The 16965-nt window shown below is 35.4% G+C and overlaps 1 protein-coding gene across 3 annotated transcripts in view; it reads left to right on the forward strand.

Annotated features, from left to right (window-relative positions):
• Nucleotides 1-16965, forward strand: part of ZFPM2 (zinc finger protein, FOG family member 2) — a 303211-nt gene that overhangs the window by 63625 nt on the left and 222621 nt on the right. For all 3 annotated transcript variants that reach the window (XM_061373386.1, XM_061373387.1, XM_061373385.1), the window contains one exon: nt 13422-13523. In XM_061373386.1, coding sequence (XP_061229370.1) covers nt 13422-13523 — 102 coding nt within the window. The remainder of the gene's footprint in view (nt 1-13421; nt 13524-16965) is intronic.

Here is a 16965-nt window from a genome sequence, read left to right on the forward strand (position 1 = left end):
TCAATATTGCAAATTCGTGTTGAATTTGAGGATATCTTGACACTTTCCTTGAATGGACACCTCTTTCAGAAAAAAAAAAAAAATGTGAATCCACAGAATATTCTATTAAACAAGATCAGGAAATTATATGGGAATACATTAAATCCGAATCTCGATTATTAAGCACATCTGCTGATTCTTGAAGCTGAATACTTTTGACTCCCAAGCAGTTATTTTTCCAAGTGTGTTGTAGTTATAAAAAAATCCTGAACCCATCCACTGCAACTGCTGCAGAAGAAAAGTTGAAAAGGAAATTTCTGAGGATGAAGGGGCCCATAAAACCGTAGTCTATTTCCAGCTGAGGCAGTGTGACAGAAAGTCACACTTTGAAGTAAGTTGAGACTATCCCTGGAAAACGGTGGAGTGGGAGACTAGATATGTTTTTATTATACTAGATATATTGGTTTTTATTATTGTCTTATCTTCCGTTGGATGTCCTTCATGTGTGTCCCCATGTTCTTCAGTGTCACATCTTATGTGTAGTATGTGAAGTACATGAGGTCATGTATGGTTTTTCTGAGTATTAAACCAAAGAAGACAAAACTAATCTGGAAAGCAAATAATTTTTTTTTTGTGCCCTTTCTTAGTGAAAGGGTTTGTGACTGTATTGTATAGTAAATACTAAAAGTGAGAATGATTGTCATGATTTTTTCATGAATCTGTTAATCATTCATAACCTTTTTTTTTTTTCCTTTTTATTGTTTTGGTATTGAAATTAAAAAATGGTATGAGAAATAAGCTAGTTTTCAAAAAAGATACTTTTTCTTTATACACTGTGAATGAAAGCTTGAAAATGACATACGTACCAAATAGGTTAGAGAGCAAATAAATGCATTCTAATTTCTGTTTTGAGGGCCTGACTTTCTGATTTTTGCTTTGGTCCTTGAAAGTCTGTAAACCACAGATATCTTCAAAGGAGGGAAAAAATAAATGTACGTCTGCATTTTCTCATGTGACAGGTTTCTCTTTCCCAGAAAATATCAGCGTTGGCACATAAATCCTTTATGCCATCTCTGCATTCTCTTGCTAGCATGGACCATTAAAGGTTCTAGAACGTAAGGGTATTTTACTGGATGTAAATCTTCATCTATCCTGGCTCCCTATTTCTCTCTGTTGAGTTTCTTCTTATCTGATCTAGAACAAGAGAGCAAGTGAGTAGTGGGGCTTTCTGCAGAAACCAAGAGTCATGGCAACAAATGGCACAGCTGTTAGGGATAGGGTATTTGTGAGGCTTCATAATTCCCCAGCTGTGTAAATCCAAGCATCATCTAAAACCAGAGGCTTTTAACTATCCAAGCTAGGCACTGATGGCAAAAATTTACTGAACTCACCATTCAGATGGATGAAAGTAGAGGACTTAAAGGTTCACAGCTTGATAACTTTGGCTTTTTGACTGAAGAGGTTTTCCAGTCAAGCTGTGTCTGATCATACTATAAGCAGGGAGCAGTCTCTTCCTGTCTAAATTGCAAACAGCTAACCTTTATAAAGCCATAGTTGTCATTCCTACCTTATTAATTTGGGTTTGTGAGATTGATTCAGCAGAACAGTTGCCAGAATTAGAAGGTGAAGGCAAAAGCCTCTGTAAAGTGTGAAGCAAATTAATCACATTGATTGAGCTACATGTCATTTTACATCTTCTCCTTTTTCAAAACTATGACTTTTGGCTATTATTTTCACTTCTCCTTTTACTCATTAATGACTTTTATGACAAGGAATCTGGAAAATCCCACCTCCCCTTGAGGTTTGCAATACCACAAAGCCAGAATTAGCATTGCTACATGTGAATAATTATTCCTGTGTAGCCTTCATTTACAGTCAAATCTGAAGAGGTGAGCAGTGTTTGAACATGTAAATATTAAAAGCAAAAATGGAAATTAGAAACCTAGTATTTATCAGGGATCAGTTTAAGCCTGTAACTGTGAATTTTAACCTTTGGATGAAGTTGCCCATCCAAGAAGGAATATTTTAGAAGAGCCTCAGAATAGTTGGCAGTTAGAATTTTGATTTGTTTGCAATTTGACAGTGAGGTTAGGGGAAAGGGAATATTTTAGAAAAAACGATGGTGATAAGTCATAGTGTTCTTCCACTACAAAGCTGCACTAGTCTCAATCCTTGGGGAAGAAATGAAAACTTTGGTAGGATGTAGCCTTGGTGATAATGCATTGCATTTTGTCAGTTTGTGGATAGTATTTACAGATTAACTTTTATAGGTAAGAATAAGAGAATGAGGTGATGCTAACAGAGACATGAAAAGTGAGCTGGGGGCATGATGGGGCTAATAAAAGTAGGAAAGTGGTTACGAAAAGGGGGCATAAACAGCAGAACAGTACAAAAGCCAGAGTTGGAGATGATGGGATGAAAAGCAAAGTATGAAGTCAAGTTCTCTTGAACTTGAACTATGGCTGTGAAGTATCGTTTGCTTTTTTTAGTCTCTGGCCGCTGTCATCCTGCCTAGATACTGTCAGGAAAAATAAAAAAAAGTGCACTTATCCATTACTTGGAAAGTTTGCCGTACTCATAGGGCAGTGGCACCTCTCTTCTCTGTAAAAAGTGGGGAGAATAGGAGCCTTGTCCACTTCATAAGGGTGGGATCTGGCTAAACAAGTTACAATTCCTTGTGACCTTCTTAGCAGACGTGTTCCATGAGGGATTAGCTTTCAAAGTAAAAGTTACCTTGAACAATGAGAGAGATCACTTGAGATTAGTAGATAGTGAAGTAGCTGTGTTCAGAGAAGGAAAGAGGCAAGAGAAGATGATGGAGGAAGGACTCGAGAGATAAAATGTGGGACTATTTCCAGAAGAAAGAGGCAAAAGGATGAATGTACATATCTGACAATTAAAGACCTATCCATTTTTTGCTGCCGTGGCTTACCAGGACAATTTCATTGAAATATCCTGTTCTTCTATTGTAGCTTCCCATTGTTGCTCTATCATAAGGCCGCATTGGCACCAGTCCTCAGTGGAAGAATATTCAGTGGCTGTTAACACTGCTGGTGACAGATTGGAAAGCAAATGGCTTCTGTTTCCATCTGTTAACTGTGCTTCAGTTAGTGACATAGGAAGATATGGGGGATACATAGGGTGGGATGAAGATTGATTGTTTCAAGATGCAGTGCTCTTAGGATCTATAGTACAAAGTGCTATGTATGCCTGTAGCAAATCAGCGTTGATGCATGGTTGCAGTTCACAATACATTGCTTATCTTTATTTGTGGGGGAAGAGGGAGTTGAGAGGAATCCAGTGCTGTCTGAAACTTGTACACAGTTGTAAGCAAGAGGAGAACTTGGGGAATATTTAGGCTTCTGCGTACTGAGTGTATACCTGCTTCTGTATTCTCATATTGTGCTTAGGCAGGAGGGGATGAGCTCAGAACCTGATCCAGGTTTTCTGCTTGTGCATTTTGCCAGTAGCTTGCCAGACCAGCTTAGGACTGGAACTTTTTATATTAAACCATGTGACCTGATTGTGCAGCCAGGCTTGAGATTGAGGGAAACAGCTGCAGTGTGATTCTCCATATAAGAAAAAGCATATACAAGGCTAGGTTCTACTGTGCATTAATCTTCCCTTTTATACTTCACGTGCAAAGCTATCATGCTGCCATCTGTAATACCAGACAAACTCTTAACACCCTGAAAATGATTTCTGTCTGTCCTGTTTTCCAGTGTGACTTTGGGTGTGTATGCCTGTGTGTGCGTGTATGTAAATATCTTTCACTTGTTTCATGTCAGGCATGTAATGGCTAACAATATGCTTGCTATTTTCTTTTTCGGGATCAAAAAGTAGAGTTATGCCTTTCTCCCATGCTCCGCTTCCCCCGCCCTTTTTTTTTTTAAAAAAAGACAGAAACCTTTTAATCAATAATGTTTCTTTCATTTTCAGTAATGGATTTAATGACAATTTTTTACCTCTTTTGCTATACCAAGTGGAAGTAGGATCAGCGTAAGGCAGCTATACCATAATCACTCTGAGCTCAATAAGGAGATCTTTACAGGCAACTTTCTTCTTATTTCTTAACGGGATTAAGAAGCTCAGCTCTTTAAATTCTTGCATATAACACTGACATTTTCAGGGTGTGTTTGGACGAGGGAGTTCAAAGAGAAGGAATAAAAAAGAAAAGCCAATATGACTTTGTTTTTTACCTTGCTGGAGGAGCTGTTTGTGCAAATCGCCTATAAGCTTATTGACCTGAATCTTTGACTCCTTGTTTTCTCTGGATTTGGCTGGAGTGTAGACACTGATAGAGCACTGATAGAGGTGATTGCACAGCCCTCGGCTTTAGTTGGCACCAGACACCCCCCCTCCTTGTGCCTGACATTATCTTTCGCTGGCAATACTTCTGTTCTGTTCTCTTGGAGCATGTTCTTTTTTTTTTTATATATTATTATTATTATTTGTTTGGTTTTGTTTCTTTTTAATTTATCTTAATTCATTGCATTTTATTTGTGTAGACTTTCCAAGTAAAAGACACATTAATTCATTTCAGTAAGCGGAGACAGAAGGCGTGTATGTGTACTGATGTATTTTCATTTCCTAGGATAACAAGAATCTGACCAAGAACTCACAGTGCTACTTCTTTGAAAAATACAATAGTTACCTCTTTTTTAGCGTGTTTGTGAACCTGTGTTGAAATCTCGTGTCCCCCAGAATGAGGGTTCCTATGCATTCATCTATATCCCATTCAGCTGGCACAGTTAAATACTGTGCATCTTCCATAGTTTTTGTCAGATGCTGAATAGGGGCAAAGAAAGGAAGGGGGTTCTCTGAGAATAGCCTTTGAGTGGTGATGAGTCAGAATTAGACTGAATCCTGGCAGGATGAAAGGAGACCTTTTTCTTCTGAATATCAGAATTTGCCTTGTACTTTACCTTTCATGCTTTCTCAATTTACTCTTACTGGAGGTCAGAGGACTGCCTGTTTTCTTGCTAGAAGAGGAGATATTTGAAAATGCTGAAGTGAGTTTTTTGACCATTCACTTGAAAGCATGGAAAGGCTTCAAGGATAAAAAATACAAGATTGTCTATCCTATACTCTTTTCTGCGTACTGCAAACCCATGTGGAAACCCATCAAGCTATATTTTCAGTCCAACTGAAATCCATCAACTTTAGTGGGATAAAAGCTTGACCTGAGTCTGACAAGCAAACTCTTCTTAAAATAAATTTGTCATCAGACAGAAAACTACCACAAAAAAGAAACAAGCCATGTTTCAAGATGTAAATACGTAGATCCAAATAGAAAACATTATTCTAACTGTATAGAATTATAAAGTGAGAGGAACGTTTAAATAGCTTACTCAACTTTAAGCAGTTTATCAAAGCAACTTCAGGGTTTTCAGTCAGCACATTTTTGTTTTAAGAACAATGAAATTGTGAATTCTATCACAGCTATCAGGAAAGGGACTATAGAGCAATGTCCACTTTCTAGAAAGTCACAAAAATTGAACTTGGATTGACTTAAATTTGAGCTTAAATTTGACAGGATATGAATTGCAAATTAGTAAAGGTAATCTTGAAAATATGAAATTCACAAATAGCAAATTTCAGCAGATGTTCTTAGTTCGTGTACTATACAGCTGTTACTAATTTAATTTATAAAGATGTCCATTTTGCCTTTTTTGTCTTGATTTGGTGTTCTTGACACAGAAATTCCAAATACTGTTGTAGAGTTCTGAGATGTTGCCTGAAAAATTGTTGTCAACCTATGTCCAAAAAGCAGAGTTACTCACTGTCTGTATCCTGTATAAGGCGGCAGTGGAGTTGTTTGCAGTAATCTGCCTCTCTTAGGAACAGAAAAAATAAATGAAGCAAATGGCGAATTTACAACATTGTTGGATAAGTATTGGTAAGATACATGTTATTGCTGGATAGATTCTTGTGGATAAGACAAAAACAAGCATTTATTTATGAGTGCTAAGTGTTTTTCTTGGGTTTGACTCTCAGAAGTCTAGACTGTTTTCGAAATGATGTATAATACAGCATGTATTTGGAAACGTAACTCCAGCGATAGGGGATTGGCTGCTTCTGATACTGAAGCACTGGGACTGTTGATTATTTTAAATAAAAGCATCAAATTATTTACAAGGTAAATTAAAATTTCACTTTGTAAAAACAGATATGTATTGATATTTGTTATCTAGCAGTGGGTGGAAATCACACGAAAACAGGATGTCTATATGATAACAATTTCAGCTGTACATAATAAAATGAGATTTTCTTGGTTGGATGATAATTTCTGACAGCATTTCTGCAGTGGGAAAAAACCAGAATCGTTATTTAATTAAGTATAAATATCAACTTGCAGAAGAGTCTTCAAACTTAAGAATTTAAAATTTACTAGAGTGTCTCTGAAGTCATCTCTGTTCTGCTGCAGTGTGTTTTAGCATCTCATGGGTTGTTTATTTCCATTGGAATTTTTGAAAATCATGCTAAGTAACAGACTTTGTTTGGGGGATCTAAATACCTTTAAAAATGTGCTTCTGCTGCTTTTCTAATCAAGTGCCTAGAGCTATGTAAGTTTGAACCCCAGGCTGGTACTTGAATATGTCTAATAGAGTTCTTGTAATTGAAATTTTAATGGGGAAAGATTGAAAAGGCCCAAGACTTTTTCAGGGTTTGGTTTTTGTTTGTTTTTTGTGTTGTTTTTTTTTTCCCTTTAAAGCTATAGAAACTTTGGAGTAGCCAGTGTATCTGAATGATAGTCATTTGTAGTACTGGTGCCACAAGATTCGCTCCCTAAAAATTAGAATAAGTATAAAACTCACTAATAGAAGGGAAGTCTGAATACAATTTAGAGAATATTTTCACTGTTCTGCAAGGAATACATGTGAACCAGTGATCCTTGTCTTGAAAGGACTTAAAAAGCAAACAGTGCGATAATGAGAACATATCAAACACTTGGAGAAAGAGGAAGGCCAGATGCAGTCTAGATGAAGTGACTGCACAGCAGTGTATTATCCCAGGAGAAAAATGCCGTAGACAAAATGGTTAGAAATAATTGACACTGTTTTTTAATGTGACCACTGTGCTGAAATGCCATTGTGTCAAGATGACATTTTGTTAAAAAAAGTGGTGATTTTAATATGAGCTAAAATAGTTTCCATACTGTTATTTTGTAGAGTTAACAGCTTGCATGCATGTAGGTACTCAATGATACATGGATATTCATAGACCTTTCGTAAATGTTAGGATAAGAGACAGTGCATTATTTCTGACATTTGCTGGATAAATAATTTTAAGAGTGCTTAGGGCAACTAGAAACATACAGTTATTTCAAATGAGATTTATCCCAGAAGAAATTATGATTGTTAATCAGCATGACAGAAAACAATAATTGCTTGCAAAGAAGGAAAGTATTGAGATAATTAATGTAATCTGATATAAAATGCAGTGGATTAACACGTACAAGTGTTGATTTCTTACAGGTACCCTAGTAAATCAGTCATCTGAGGGCCAAATTTTGCTCAAACTTACTGTATTGGTAGGGTGGGTACCTCAGTTGACTTTAGTGGGCTTCTCTGAAATTATTTCGGATATACATCAGATGAAGTGATAACAGAGTCTGGTAGTGATAGCATCAGATCTCTGCCTCTCTGTCTTTCTGTTCTTGCAAGGCTTGCAATATAAATCCATTTGAATGGCACTATAGCAACTGTAGTTGTTCAGCTTGTCCGCACACCAGAAGCCAAATATAGCAATGTATGGACACATCCCTCCTAGTTTATTTAGTATTTTTATTCTCAGAGTTTTATTTCCATGCCAAAAGCATATTTAAAGATGTTTTCCCCATTATTTGCATGTATTTTATAAACAGAATGTTTTATGTCTGCTGAAGACTTGCCATTAAAATTAGAGATTTCTGCTTGTTAAAGATATGTATAGAACCTTTAAAAAAGGTAATTCACAAGGACAGTTAAATTCTGTTAGATGTTATTGATATTCCTAGGCATAGTGTGTGCTGCCAAAAGGTAAGTTATGTTGAATGAATTAAGTATTTTTGTATTTTAAGTTGTACATGGTTTATTTCAAAGTTAACTAGTGTTGCTTCTGAAGAGAGGTTCCTGGCAGTGATTCTCACCTTACAGTGTGTTTCTTAGGATTCGATAGCAAGATTAACAGTGTGTGTAAGCTGTATTACTGGTCATAGGCATTGTGAGAATGCAAATAACAAACGATTTTTGAATGTTAACTTGCAGCTTCTGAAGCTCTGGCCTCTAGTTTGTCATGCAGTCTAACAATGTTTCTTTGGTTAGATCTGGAATTTGGAAAAACACTGTTTGTTGTGACAGAAAGCAGGAAAGGGCTGCAGCAAAGCCTGTCCCTTCACGGCCAGTTGCACTGGCCTGTTGACGTACGTAAGGTTATGTTCCTTGCTGAATTAAAATCTACAGTGTGTGACTCTCCACGTCTCTGCATCACATTGGTTTTCTCTTTTGGCAGTACAAAATGCTACAGGCTTTGTAACAATTTATTTCTGAATTGATTTATTATAATTGAGAAGTGATGTTTCATGCTGAACAGCTGTATTAGGATGTTAACAATTTAAGTTTACATTTATGCTGCCAGGAAGAACGAACACAAACTGAATTTCAAACTTCTAATGTTCTCTCACTGTAATAGAAGCTGCCATGTGCTGTTTGTGACTGGTACAGTCCTTCACCCAAAGCTATTTTGTCTGATGATAAAACCATGAGTGTATGAAGCTTGCACATTTTTCATCTCTTTTATGACCTTATCTTTTGTGAGCGGCTTCTGTGAAGGTATCCTAACTATAGGAGCACCTGGCAAACATATATGATATCTATGCTGTGATAAGCAGTTGTGAACAAGAAAGTAGATCTGTCAGTTCTGAGCTGTTCATTGTTAAAAATACTTTGTTGATTTAGCTGATTGCAAAATACATTATAGAGTGACTAACAGCTGCTATAACGTTCCTAGTAAAAAAGTTCAATAGTTACATTGTACGGGACTTTCTGTAAGAGCCTAATACTGATAGGAACAACATGGATTAAAACAGCAGGGTTGAGAAGAACTGCTAACCCATGTGCTTCTTTAAAATACCACAGCTACTTGTGGTACAAGCTGATTAAGTACAAATTAGGAAGTCTTTAATTTGTTAAAAAGATTAAAGGGAAATTACGTGTTAATATTCAAGTCTCTTCCTCCTTGTCAGTGTTGTCAGAGATGTTGGAGTTCTTCCTCTCATATTTCTGGTAATATGTCTCTTTATAGCTTTCAGATTCCTGATCAACTGTACCACATTTAATTGCAGAGTTTTAGCATGCTGACTTGCATTTATTGCATGAGCACTAGGATATTAAAAACAACATAAAAAAGCTTTGAACTGTTTTTGAAGAGCAACAGAAACAGTTAATGCTGGTCAGAAATAGTAAGGTCAAGATGAGTATTCTGTTCATATTATCTTATTGAAGCTGTTTGAATAAGATTCTTATTTTTTTTCCCTCTTAGTTAAGCAGTATTTTGTGTACTCAGCACTTCATTGTAAGGCAGAGATTTGTTCCACCTAACTTTAGCTGTTTAAAGATAGGTTCCTAGTCCAAGTTGTGTGTCTCAGAGGATGAGTCATTTCAACTACCTCAGACACCAAGAAGTCTCTCGTATCTTCAGCATCCTCAAATAGGATGAGTCATTGAGGAGGTTTCTCTCTTTCGTATCTGTAGGAGCACATGCATAAGAAGTCTGGACTAACTTAACTTTCAGACATCTAATCTTAGAAGAGATGAATTAGCTTTAATACCAAATGCAGAGAAATAACAGAAAGTCTAGTAGGCTTGACTCATGAGTAAATATACTATATGATATTTCAGATTCTTGCTCATAAGAGTCTTTTTTTTTCATGCAGTGATGTTTATGTACAGGAAAGAATTCACTTACCGATTTTAGTTGCCAGGAGGAAAAACCTAAACAGAAGCAGATTTTGCTTCATTTTAGAGTGTATATGATTGGCAGTACTTCTATACCGTTCTTTGGTGTTGATGGCAAAATGTTATTTCTCATTTAATTTGAATGCAAAATGTAATTGAGCAGCAAAGTGAAGAAACAAACATGAGAAAAACAAAAAACAGTGGGATTACAAAGGAATCAATAAGTAGTTTCAAAGTGAGTGGTTTGTAAGGCAAAAGCACTTGACTTGAGTTGGAAGAAAGAAAGAAAATAATGTCCTGGATCCTATTAAATGTCTACACCTGTAAATTGGAGGAAAATGTAATCAGTTTTAAAATATATGTAAAAAAATAGTCCTGTTGGGACTGGAAAATAGTGAATGAACTGAAAGAATAAACAATGGAAAAAAAATAAATTCTGTAAGGAAATTTGTTTACCACAACAAAGTTGTGCTAAACTAATGTTAGATGCTAAAGTAGTATTAAGAGGAAAGAAAAGAAAAAAAGCATGTGTTTTGTTGTCAGCTCCTGTGCTAAGCCTCCTTAGCCTCCTCTGGCTTCTTGAAGTTGCAGTGTCTTCAACACCAAATGGATTGACTTAGTTGTCCATTTCCATTTGACCTTGATGCTCAGCTGAACCTGGGATAGACTAGCTTCACTGATGGCTTCTGAAGTCCGCAGTAGTGTACTGTTTGCTGGTTTCACTATCAGGTTGCTTCAGTAGGGAGGGAGAGCAGTGTGGGGAACAGGAGAAATCGGTGTGATATTGCCAGTGTGTAATGTGTGGACTTGATAGTTGATGAATAATAGAAAATAGAAAATGTCAATGAAAATAATTAAAATTACTTCTAGATGCAAACCGGAGTTTTCCTTAATGTAAATTCTACACATTTCATTACACTTTATTTGCATGGGTCATGCAGTAATTCATGACAAGTTGATTATGAAAAACATGTAATACTATACTTCATGAAACACTGAAAAAGCAAGTTAATATAAAATTAAGCTATCTGCGAATATACATTTTCAGGACTTTCTTCATCTCCCAAGTACTGAATTATATTTTACTGTAGGTTGTATACCTTAGCTATAATTCTGTCCTTTTCCCCTTCAGCCCAGTCTTTTCATGTAAGTTTCTCCTCCTCTCAGTTCTAATAGCTTCATTTGCTCGATATTTTGCTTGGTTGCATTCGTTGAAATAATTCTCAAATTTGCATGCAAACACCAGGTGTGTATGTATTATAACCTGGAAAAACTTACATTTTGGAGATAAATTTTCCATGCCTGGGCTCTATCTAGAGTTCTTAATTACTTCTAAATTTTGCTGGGTTTGTTGTTGAGCTATTGTTTATAGTGGAAGGAAGATGCTTTCTTTTGTACAAAAATTCCATGCAAAGAACATTTGAAGAGCTTTATGGTGACTGTGCAGCTCAAGTGAGAAACTCAGAATTGCCCTTACTGTGAAATGCGTTCCAACATTTTGGAGAAAACTGGAGTTAATCTTGCCAGCTTTGAACCTTGGAAAGCTGTCCTTTGTGTCTCTGCAATAAAGAGCAATTTGTTGCAGCTGTAAGTTGCTGTGAAGGTAAAAGTATCTGATAGGTTCTTCAGTTCACCCCCAAAAAGTGGGGTTGTTTGGTTAAAATAGGGTAGTCGGTTAAAACTAAGTAACTGCTAAAATGACTTACAAGGAACTTAAGAAGTAGCTTTTTCAACATGTGAGGATTTAGAACTGTCTTCTGCAGTGTAACTTCAGATTGAACTGAAGCATGTGAACTTCAAATGCCTGGATAAAATTATACAGTGTCTTTAACAGAAAAACTATACTAGATATTTGTGTTGTCTTTTAGCTTTAAGTGCCTGTACACTGGGATATATTTTTAGTACTACACATACACTGAACTGTTTTTTTTGTTACTGGAGTCTGGAGTGAGTACAGTATTGTGTTTGTGTGAGAAATAGTTACCAGGCTCTTATACTTAGAAAAAAACCCTGTTTATTTTATGAATGCAAGGAAGAATGTGTTATTACAAGCCGATACATGTGCACATGAAGTTAATATTTTATAGTGTTTGTATATAATCATGTACTTGAAAACTCTGGGTCGCAATATTATCTGGTATAAATATAGCTCCAGTGATAACGTATGGGGATCTGGCATGGTCTGTTCTAATCGCATTTCTTTACCTATGTTGCTAATAAAAGCTTTTGTTATTGAGGGGGGAAAAATACAAGTTAGTGCTTAATTGATCTGCTTTTTGATTCTTCTTGCTCTCCTGTTGTTAAGTCAGCAAAGTCTAATTTTCAAATTCTAAAATACACAGAATCTGTTTTTTAGTGCTACCACAGTTTTTTGAACAGTTTGCTTCAAGATTGCTAAAGAAGTTAAAATTGTAATTCAGTCCTATTTGACTGATGTAGATAATAGTGTAGATTTTTCTTTTTTTCCATTCTTCATAGTGTCTTTCTATGCAAGAGTTTCTTGGATTGATCAGAATATAAATAGAATAAAAAAGTACAAATGCAGCAAAGTACTGGTCTGGATAAGCCTCAGGGATGTCATTTAGTACATTACTGTGGCCAGATAATTTTGTGTTAATACCTGAACCCCCAGCCCCTCACCTTCAATGTAATTTTTTGTGGTGATTATTTCATGCTATTTTTTGCATGGAGCTTGCATAGACTCTTTGTTTAACTGAAATAACTGCACTTTCAATAAGGAGCTCTTCAAATAAAAATTGAATGGTCATCTCTACAAATTTAACCTTATCATAATTTTCCATGTGTCCTATATACAGACATGTAGTGGATAGTTACTGAATGCACAGATGTGCTCAGGTACTCTGGATGGTGAAAATTCTGAAATTCATCAGAAATTTTGCATTTCTTTAGATAAAGTTTGATAGGGAGAAAATGGTCATAGGGACCTGCTGGTACATTATGAACTTTAAGGGCAAATTCCTTAACTGCTGATATACCAAAGTGTAGCTCTCCAGTAGTGGCCTGAAAAGCCAGATTGTTTAGTGCATCGTATTTTTGTACTGTGTCATTAATACTCAATGTGTAATTTAGGTGTAAATTCAGAAAAACGTGTAGCTGAAAGCATTTGTTCCTGGGAAGCAACAAGCTGATTTCTTTCTCTCATTTGTACATACAAACTTAATGGCTTTCTGTGCATTGGTTTACAGAATTAGGTGAAAGTCGTGATTCTGGTTTTTAAGCATACAGAGTAAACACTGATTTCCAAGAATTGTCTTTCCACAGAACTGAAAGGATTGGATACTCAGGTCTTGTCTGGATCATTGGGAACTCATAGATGGTTTACATGTCAAATATACTTTTTTTTTTTTCATTTTCTCTCTGTTTATAGACATGCATATGTTTTGACTTATGCATGTAAGCAGTTGTTTGGATATTGTGAGATCGCTGCCTAAAAGTCACTGTTGAAATATGTCAATACTATGTTTCTCTGATGTTTTTTTTCAGGCAATGAAGAAGGAATCCAGGAGGCAGCAGAATCTGATGGTGATGCACGGTCAGAGAAACCAGGGCAGCTTGCTGTGGAGAATGAAGATTGGGATGGGCCAGGTAGGAAAAAATAGCTGAAAGGCAAGAAAAATTTCTGAAACTAGTTTCCAATATTTTGTAATATTTCTATTTTAGTAGATGTGTTATGCTTTGGATTGAATTTTAATGGACTGTTTATTTTAAGAACCTTCAGAGTCTGAGATATTGATTGATAAGCACTAAGATAAAGTTCTTGAGAAAAAAATGGTTTGGGCTACACCATTTTGTAAATTGTTCAACATAAAATCATGCTTGATATAAAGGAAAATATTGCTGCTTAGAATTTTAGGATTTAAATTTATCAGTAAGTTCTCAGTTCCATGGTTGTATTAAGGGAAAAGCTTTTCTGCTCTGTTTTCTGAAGCCAGAACACCAACCTGTGTCTTTTCTCAAGCTTTGTGCCTACATTTAGCAAAATGTTGAGCTTAACATACAGGCATGGTATTTCATGACATTTTCAAGGACTTTGTTTACTTGTTTTAGCCTGATAGAAATTAGCACACCTGGCCATTGATTTCAGTTGAAAGAAAAACTCCTAGTGTTAAATGAAGTGTTAGTGCTTCACATTAAACAGTAATTCACAGTAATGTTTTTCTATGATGCTCTTTGAAGATGGTGCAAGTATGACATTGCTAAGGTGCAAGATGTGATGGTAGCATGGTAATTCTTTCCAAGTGTCTGTTCAATGTAAATATGTAAAACCTCTGTAGTACCATAAAAGCACCTAAGGCAAAGGGGTAAGTTGTGTAAGTTTCTCTTACACATTTCTTGAACTCAATGCAGTGTTTTCATGGGTATGGACTCTGGAACAGGCCTTAAAGATGTATTATATTGACTACATTTTAATGGTGCTGTTGGAAAACATGCATCTGAAGCCAAACATCATCCTCTCAGGCTAGCTGTATTTCTTATAGGTATTTTCCATAAAAAGGATGAGCACATCAGAAAAGAGTTACAGGAATGTTCTGTCAATAATTTATAATGCAATAACAGTATTTCATTAGGAAAAAAATCCTATATTTCAGTCACATTTTCAGCCTTGCTTGATTTTGCAAATTACTCTATGCTCTTCATGAAGAGAAGAACAAAACTAATGGTAATTTTCTGAAACCAGTAGCTGGAAAATAAAAGGCAAAAAAAATGAAGACCTAGTATATCTAATTATGATGTAATTTAAAATGTTTTTAATGGCAATACACAATTTTATATTCTGTATACAGCATTATGGTGTTATATGAAAACCAGATTTAGTTTTATAATACACTACAGTGCATTTAAAATAATACAAGAAATATATTTGAATGTTAGCAGAATGGCCTTTTCCAGCTTCACAGTACACTTCAGTGATTAACATGATTTGTTTTTAATTTTGTAATAAATAAATATCTGAAATCAGTATTTTTTTTTACTTTTTTGTTTTAGTATCTTTCAACATACTTGAGTATGCATTTTGTGGGCTGCTACTGTTTTTATATGAGCTGTCTTGTATAAGTTTCAGAGGTCTTTCATGATGGTGTGGAGTAAAAAGAATAATTTTTATTTTGTTGCAGGAAGAATTCAGTTAAACAGATGTGTGTGTTTCTGGTAATATTTATTGGTAGCTCTGACGTAGAATAAGATGGTTATCAATGCTGAATGTGAGAAAATCCCTTTTGATTTCAGGAAAACTGAGCATCACCAATGTGAATTAAGCAGCTCTTTTTTATTTAAATATTGGTTCTTTACAAGGCTCTAACATGTATGAAGAGTGGGTACATACCGACTATACTCTCCCTCTCCATTCGGAAATGAACTTGGTTATTTATTGGTACAGAAAAAGAAACAATCAACAGAAGATGATTTTTGACAATGCAGTACAAAGATAACTTTTCTCAGATCTTTGGCGGGAGGAAGCATGAAATATTTTGCTTATTTAAGAACATATTTTAGCACAGCACAAATGGAACTATTAAAAACTTCTCTTCAGAAATTTTACCAACTTATAGTAATGGTGGTACCTCAGATATCAGATGACCATACATTCTTTGTTATCTGGTCTGTCTGTGGTCTCCTTACTGAGATGGAGCTTCCTCAGAAATCCAGCAACTCTGCTGTGCATGATACAAGTCAGTTGACAGTGTGAACTGTGATGACTCAAGCATTCATATAAAATACAGAGCTGTTTTGTTATTTTAATGCATTTATTTATTTTTACTTTCTTTAGAACTAGGGGAGCATACTATTATTTTCAGAGCCAATGCTTGCCAGGTGCTCGTGTTCTGTGAGTTATTCATTAGCAACAACTTACTCACGGATGAGTCAAAATTAAGCTTCTGGCATTAATTAGAGTTTTTATTTTGTTTGAAAATTTGCATTGTTAAGTGGTTTGCATGCATTCTCAAGCCTTTGTAATTAGAATATTTTTATGAAGAAAAATCTAATGTTAAATGTGCTGTAGCTTCAAAGAATTTCTGCTGAAGCAATCTTAAAAATCACCATCTTGTAACCTTCACTGACCAGCAAGGAATTGCAGAGATAATGCCTACTTTCTGTAGTCCCTTTGAATGTTTTTTTAAATTTTTTCATTGATTTTGTCCTCATTTTTTAAAAATTCTTTTTGATGAGGAAACTACTCTGAAATAATGGAAACTGAAGTCAATAGACTATATATGGATACACAGTACTGATTCTTTTTCCATTATAACCAACAGCAAAAGTCTAAGGAATAGAGTCTGCAAAGCAAGACTGGGCTTAAACAAATTTTACATGAAATGACTTAGTTTTTAAATGTAGAAAGTGGAGGTCATTTTAGAGCCTTAAATACACTGTATGCTATCAGATGGATGCTTTGATACACGTAGGTGTACATAGTTCTATAGCCTTTGTATTATTGTTAGGAGGTCAATGATCAGTGCTTTAACACATAATGAATAACAAGCATATCTCCTGCATGTCTTCCACAGACTACCCATCAGAGAGAATAGGATAATTCTGCTTTTTACTGGATATCTGTTATATGTAAGAACAAAAACCTCCTAAACTTGGGGAACTGTGAATGACACACCCTAGAAGTTTCATGCTTCCATACCATAACAACTTTCTCAAAATCTCTGAAAATTTTGGAAAACCAAGCCCTTCAACTAAAATATTGGTGAACCTCAAATAAGGAAATTATTTATTATATGCCATCTTGAGAGAGAAATTGTTTACATAATTAGAAATTAGTGTGTGTTTATCATCCAGTGGTCATGCTGTATTTGTGTATACAAGTTCAGTCCACTGTACTTGTCATTTTAAGAGACAGCAAATGTGAACTGCATTGAAAGGGAGAAAATACTTGAATGAAAAAGTATAAATTATAACTTGAAAGTGTTTAAGAACAACTTCTTAGATTTTCCAAAAGCTATAATAAAAGTGAAGGCAATGTTGACTTTACCTAGAAGAGAATTAAAAGAAACCCAGAAAAGTCCAAGTTTAAGATGAA

This window comes from Neopsephotus bourkii, unplaced genomic scaffold (assembly GCF_033783945.1).
Source record: "Neopsephotus bourkii isolate Nb327-2 ecotype Australia unplaced genomic scaffold, CSIRO-AGI_Nbou_v1 NB_1630, whole genome shotgun sequence".
In the NCBI taxonomy this organism is placed as follows: Eukaryota; Metazoa; Chordata; class Aves; order Psittaciformes; family Psittacidae; genus Neopsephotus; species Neopsephotus bourkii.